This window comes from Rhodnius prolixus, unplaced genomic scaffold (genome assembly GCF_049639745.1).
Source record: "Rhodnius prolixus isolate KJV_2025 unplaced genomic scaffold, Rpr scaffold_11, whole genome shotgun sequence".
Taxonomy (NCBI): domain Eukaryota; kingdom Metazoa; phylum Arthropoda; class Insecta; order Hemiptera; family Reduviidae; genus Rhodnius; species Rhodnius prolixus.
In genome coordinates, this window is record NW_027411625.1 from 12,338,217 (window position 1) to 12,344,780 (window position 6,564).

The 6,564-nt window shown below is 35.9% G+C and overlaps 1 protein-coding gene across 7 annotated transcripts in view; it reads left to right on the forward strand.

The window, feature by feature from the left end:
• Nucleotides 1-5,792, forward strand: part of stj (voltage-dependent calcium channel subunit straightjacket) — a 54,482-nt gene extending 48,690 nt beyond the window's left edge. For 6 of the 7 annotated variants that reach the window (XM_074138390.1, XM_074138391.1, XM_074138393.1 and 3 more), the window contains 5 exons: nucleotides 383-628; nucleotides 714-825; nucleotides 2,382-2,577; nucleotides 2,664-2,859; nucleotides 3,572-5,792. In XM_074138390.1, coding sequence (XP_073994491.1) covers nucleotides 383-628; nucleotides 714-825; nucleotides 2,382-2,577; nucleotides 2,664-2,859; nucleotides 3,572-3,697 — 876 coding nt within the window. In that variant the 3' untranslated portion in view covers nucleotides 3,698-5,792. Of the gene's footprint in view, nucleotides 1-382; nucleotides 629-713; nucleotides 826-1,218; nucleotides 1,460-2,381; nucleotides 2,578-2,663; nucleotides 2,860-3,571 lie in introns of those variants that run through there. The other variant, XM_074138396.1, reaches the window with a different exon arrangement.
• Nucleotides 5,793-6,564: the final 772 nt, after the last annotated feature.

Consider the following 6,564-nt stretch of genomic DNA (forward strand, 5'->3'; position numbering starts at 1 on the left):
ATTAATATTGTCAAGTAGAAATTCTGGTTGTCCGACTTTGACCTAAACCTTGCTCGTATTGTAGTGTCCTCTGTCGGTACTGAAGCAAAATAACAAATTTGGAATTTCTACGAGTTTTCGATTTTGAGTTACAGTTGATACACCACCAATTCGTAAAAGTCACTTTTTCGGACTCAGGCGTCCTCAAAACGAATATTTTAGTTGAAAACTTAAAACGAAAAATCAGCACGATTATAATACGTTCTCTTGTTGAAGAAAAGAGAGTATAGTAATCGTGCTGATTTTAGATGGCGTGACTCTCATGAATAATGTTTTATTTAAGAAAACGGTTCCAATAATTTTCTTAAGACTTCTTACAGGGTACACTCTGTTTTTATTTTAGTGCGATAAATGTGAGAAGACGTGCGCCCACAACGATCTGGACTGCTACATTATAGACAATCATGGATATATCGTTGTTTCGGAGAATCGTAAACATACTGGTGTGTTTTTTGGCGAAATTGAAGGCAGCGTCATGGAGTCGATGGTGATCGACAGAGTATTCCAACGTGTCATCATGTACGACTATCAAGCGGTCTGTTTTAAAAGTGAACGCCAGGAGGCAAGCCATTCTAATAAGAACATCTTGGTAAGGACTTAAAGCTAGAATATTTACACAACACCGAAATTTCTTACACAATAATTTTAATATATCTTTCCCACGAAATTTTTAGAATCTGCAGTTTATAAATTGGTTTATGAACTGGATTGGGACGCAGATTATCTGGGTGTTGCTGCAGTTTCCATTCACATGGCTTACCGAAGGACATTCTTTCACATCGGATGGTTATTATTTATTTTATTTATTAGCCGTTATAGTACATAGTTTATACCCTACAAGTGAAATAAACAATTGTTTATACAGAACTACGATCAGGCCTTCCTTGTGCAAAGGAAACTGCCCATCAGCCGGACAACAGTAAAAGCAATATCGCTAACACTGCGGTTATTCAGGAACAGGGTCCTCATGATACAAACAAATCGTCCCTTAATGGACCGTGAGCTGTAAAGCTGGGAATAGTCGGATAACCCTTGTACATAATCAACATACAAACTATACCCGAGCTATATTTTTTGTCCAGCTCGAGCTGTTGGTTTTGGAAATGCCCAGATACATTAATTAACCAGTTGTTCATGAAACTCCGCAGCTCTGAAGAAGATTTTTTTTTATTATTTTAGAATTCCCAAATCTTCTTTTGACGAAACGGCCAATACATTAACAAACAAAATTAAACTTTGGAAGGCGGATGCGATGTCGAGTGCAGGCAGGAACTACCGATTGCGGCCGATAGCCGACAGCTCTTGCAATCTGTATGGTTTGTAACAGCACGATTCTTGGAGGGGTTCCGCCCTGCTGCTGACTGCTCGGTCATCTAATATTTTACCGAATGCACCAGTCCATCTGTTCCCAGCTTAAAAGGTCCATCTTACTGGTATTTTATTTATTTTAATTTAAGACGCGTCTGCTATTGAGGTCGCAGGCACCAGGAGCCTTTTCAGAGCATGCCGCTTGCAGGACTGACCATCACCTGTAGTAAGCTGTAGAAACTCATGAAAAAAAAAACACAAACAAAAAATTTAAACTTAGCAATCCCTTCCCTACACCCTGTCCTTCTACTTCTTTTTCAAAGTGCTGAAATTTCTAAGTAATCTACCGGCATCATACACAACTTACTCTCCGTAGTACTTTTCTTGCTATTTCCTTCTATTTTCAAAGCCTTTCTTCGAAAGTTTGATCAACAGGTACCGAGTAGGGACAATACAAGCATTAGGGGCACTTTACTTCTCTACTCTTTTTCTGATGCCATTCTAGGTCAAACGGTAACTAGCACCGTTTAGTCCTAGTAAAGACAGTTATCATTGCTATCCAGCACAGCTTCAGTAATATAGCGATGGTGCATCCACCAAACCCAGTCTCCAGGCCGCACCCGTTGGACTGTTTTTCTCAACGTTTGTTTTCCTTTTGAGTGAGCGCAGAGCATCCGAGATATACGGCGGATGGTTTCCGTGTTATTTCTATATGCTCTGCATCCGTCATCACCACTGTTTGGTCCGCTAGATGCTTTTGGGAAGTATCAGTTGTGCAATTGTATTTATCGGGATTATCATCCGACTGAGGATAAACTATTCCACGCAGTTGTAAAAATGGTCAGGCAAAGTGGTAGTTTTCGTATAGAACGTTTGAAAGTAGTCGACAAGTATGCATTGAGTGATGGCCATTTGTGGTGTAAGCTCATGCACCACTATCCAGCATTCCCTTTTATCTCTCCAGCCGATTTACTAATTGTTGCGCTTAGAAAATAATTGTGTACATACCAATAAAGTATAAATGATATTCAAAGGAAACATCTACACGGACACCTACGATGAGAGTGCTGAAGCTAATAATATGGAACAGAATATGAAGCCAAGTGACAAAGTCTTCGTGATGATGATAAACCGTACCCGGCCTCAGCCTTGCGATATGGAGATACCACTGTACCTGCTGCAACCTTATAATCGTCACGTACGACGTGATATTATCGACCACTGTGAAAAGTTAGTTTTAAAAGTGCATAATAACTTTTTGACTTTTGTTTTCATACTAAATCTTAATCAAAATTAAAATTTCATCCGTTACGCAGGCCTTACATCGTGCACAGTGTGCCAAATAGCAACTTAGTGATGGTAGTGGTGAACAGACTTTGTAAATTCCCTAACATTAGGCTAAGTGTGCTACCGTATGCCATTCAGTACAACGACAGCCTATCATGTCACAAAGTGATGTTCAACAAGCTCTACCGACGAGGACCAAAAGAATGCACTAATAGTCATCCAAAGGTGAGATACCATTCAAATAACTTTAGTTCCTTTGCCATAAAAACACAAAATACTGAAGTAGGATTTGCTGAAGGATTTATTTGCCTGAAGTAGACTAAATCCTCTTGAGAGCTGCCTCAGACTAAGTTTCCACGGTTTGGGATATCTAGATGGTTTCTTTTTTCACTAATAAATCATCTACAGCTTTAAAGCAGCATTCTTCTAAATATGGGATGTACGAGATAAATGACAAGTTGTATTTTTCTTAGGGGGTATTTTGTTTCTGTCTCAAGAAAATGTGTTGGCGTTAGCATTCAGTCCAGTGAACAATGAATTTATGTTATTTTTATTTTTTGACGCATCGACTGCGATGGTCATTAGCGCCCATTAATATTTTATATTATTAAATTGGTTCATATCGTAGGTTACATCTTGAGTTCTGTTCAGTTCTGTTTGATGTGTTTAATTAGTATCGGTACGGCAACATTTGTTTCAACAATTGTAATTATCAGGTCCCTTCTGAGAATAAAGCTCTCCAATTTATAATCACGTGTTATTAGACTATTCCACGCAGTTGCGGACCGAACGACTCTTGTCAGAAAATCAGGCATTATCAATTACTTTTTTTCAAGAAAAAAGTGACTGTACAAAATGCCCATAACAATCTGAACTCAAACGTTAAAAGGAACATTGCATGAGCTGGACTAAACACTGTTTTTGTTGGTTGTTTCAGGAGAAGGACATAAAACTTTGCGGCCGAGGCAGTCAACTACCTGTATGGTCCCCATTAATGCTGTTTATCAATTTCTTGCTGATATACACATGCGGGAACCGTTTAATTGTAATTTCAATGTGTTAAACTAATTTACGGAATTAATTTGTTCATACGTTTTTTTTTTTTTTTTTTTTTTTTTTTTTTTTTTACTTATTGGGTGCTATAGGGTTTTGATAATTCAAAAAGTTTTAATTGCAGTCGTCCAAAATAGTTAATTATTTCTTGTGATACATGATAATTGACTTATTTATATATATGATAGAATCAGTTGAAGTCCTGAAGAGCTTATGCAAAAGTCTATACTCACAAAATCTCGATGAATGTCTGTATATGAGAATTCTAAACTTACTTGTCCACACTTGCCAAAGAGTTTCTCTGAGCATTGGTAGATACGGATTGCGTAATTAAACATAAGCTCCAGAACTTCAACTAAATTCACATTTTATTTGCGAGATGAAAAAAAAGTGCTATTCACAGAAATAATCAATGAACCAAAATAGAAAAAAAAAATTATTGTAGTTAGAGTTTATATAAATACCTAGGAATGACGTAAATTCAGTGTCCAGTTAAGGTGAACTAAACACTAAACACTCTTATCAGGGCTTTTACAGACTGTAAGTGTAATCTTAATTCTCTCATACAAAAGATATGACCATTTACAATCGTCTAGAGTATCTTTTAGTAAAAATTGATCAATGTATTCAACAAAGCAGCACTTCTTAATTTTTTGTTTTCAAATTTGCAAAGTTACTGTAATATTTAATTCCTATACTTTTCTAATTTATAATTTTTCTTAGAATTCCGAGTCGGTTATACAACCGTACATTAAAAAAAAATTGTTATTATGCCAAGACTCCCCCATCCTATCTCACAATTGACCGTTTTCTAGAAAGAATGAATACATCTAAGAAAAGTTATAGAGCTTCGTGTATCAAATGCGAAGATTATAGAATTTCAGAGAAAACGAAAAATCCATTTATTAAAGTGGGAACCTTTTTGAGGAACCTTATTCAAATTAGGAATTTTGGCGTCACATTTTACCCCTGTAAGTGACAACGCATTTTACCTAAATAGTTGTTTATAACAGCCTGACCTTCTTTACCTAGAGTGCCCTTAATGCAATTTCCTAGAAAAATATTTCAAATAAAAGTAAACATCAACGAGTTTAATAAAAATACGAAGTTAATCGTAAAAGCCATTTTACATAAAAACTCAAAACAAGAAAAATCCAATCATTAAACTGCTATTTCCTGTTTGGTAGCTACTATCTCTTAATACTGAATTTAAGCTATAACCTAATTACCTAATTAATACTAATAGTGTTAATTATTACACTGAAACGATTATAGGGAAGTCTACCCATTCCATATCTAACCTGAGAAGCATTTTTATATAAAAATATTTCAAATAAAAGTTGTAAAACGATACGAGTACTATAATTATGTATTGATTATAGATGAAGAATTGAGAGTTATTTTAGAGATACTTTGAAAAAAAATGACAAATCCATTCTTTCAAGTAATGGATCTTAATAATCGGGTCCCCTATCGAAATTTCAACAACCTCCACACACAAGCCATATTCTAAAAAATACGTTTTCTGACTCAGAGATCTCCAAACGGACATTTCTGGTGACAAATTTATCTAAAATTAGATCGCAATAATTTTCTTACCAATGGGAAGAAAAAACGAAAGTCGCTTTTTGAACTTTATGAATTCTATAACATTTCCGGTGAAAAGTGGAAATCGAAAACCAGCACGACTGCCACACTTACTCTTTCAAGGAGTAAGAGAATGTATATTATTATTTATTTTTCGTGAGTGCCGAAATTCTATTATTTATTCTAAAACCGGTATTGCGTTTACCAGGTGTATGTGTATGAGATGTGATTCTCTGTTTAGCAGCCACATCAAGTTCTCTTGTAAATAGAGGACGCAAAACTGAATTGGCCATCTCGCTTCTGACATGAGTGTTCAGAATGTAATTCTAACTAGATTCTGTATTTATGTCTGCACTATGTGGATTACAATTGTAACTTGTAATTTTTATCAAGGAAAATTTTTATATAAATGCTAACTTTTTAAAATTTATATCGTTGGAAGTATTAATATTTTGTAAATAATTCTAAATTTCTTTATTGTTGTTCCGAAGTGTATTAACAATATAAAATTATACATTCTGAGTTTAAATTTATTTACAAAATAACTAACTCACTTTATTGCAGATCTGAAAAATGAAAAAACTTAGTAAAGTATAGATTACACGCACGCAATCAGCAACCAGCTTAATTTGTATGACGCCCTTGTATTTCTGACATCTGTACTATAAGAGTTGATCTTCAAGAACTGCACGAAAAAACATTATCTTGAAAAACACCGAATTTTGACAATTTTTGCTCTTCTTTTATAAAACAAAAAAATTTCCTTATTTTTTTTAGCAGGTTAAATAGGTTACGAGAAAATCTAAGGGCCAGCAACTGAATTCAAACCGTATATTTTTTTTAAGGCACGTCAACATCTGAGGTTATTGGCGCCAGTAGTTTTTTTTAAGTGCACTGCCGGCCTCTGGACAGTGTTCTCTCGTTACAGACAACACTGTCCATCACCGGACAGTGAGCTGTAAGAAGCTCCTAGGAAGAGAAAATCTAAGGGTCAGCAGCTGGACTCGAAACCCGGACCTCCGCGTGGGAGTCCAGCACGCTTGTTACATCCCCGGACAGAGAGTAGTAAGAAACTCTCTCTAGAAAATTTATTATTATTATTTTTAAATGATTTGAGGCGCGTCAACATCTAAGGTTATTGGCGCCCGGAGCTTTTTTCAGTGCACTGCCGGCCTGTGGACAGTGTTCTCTCGTTACAGACAACACTGTCCATCACCGGACAGTGAGCTGTAAGAAGCTCCTTATTCAACTGTCCTACCGGACTGTTTTAACATACACGAGCAATACACC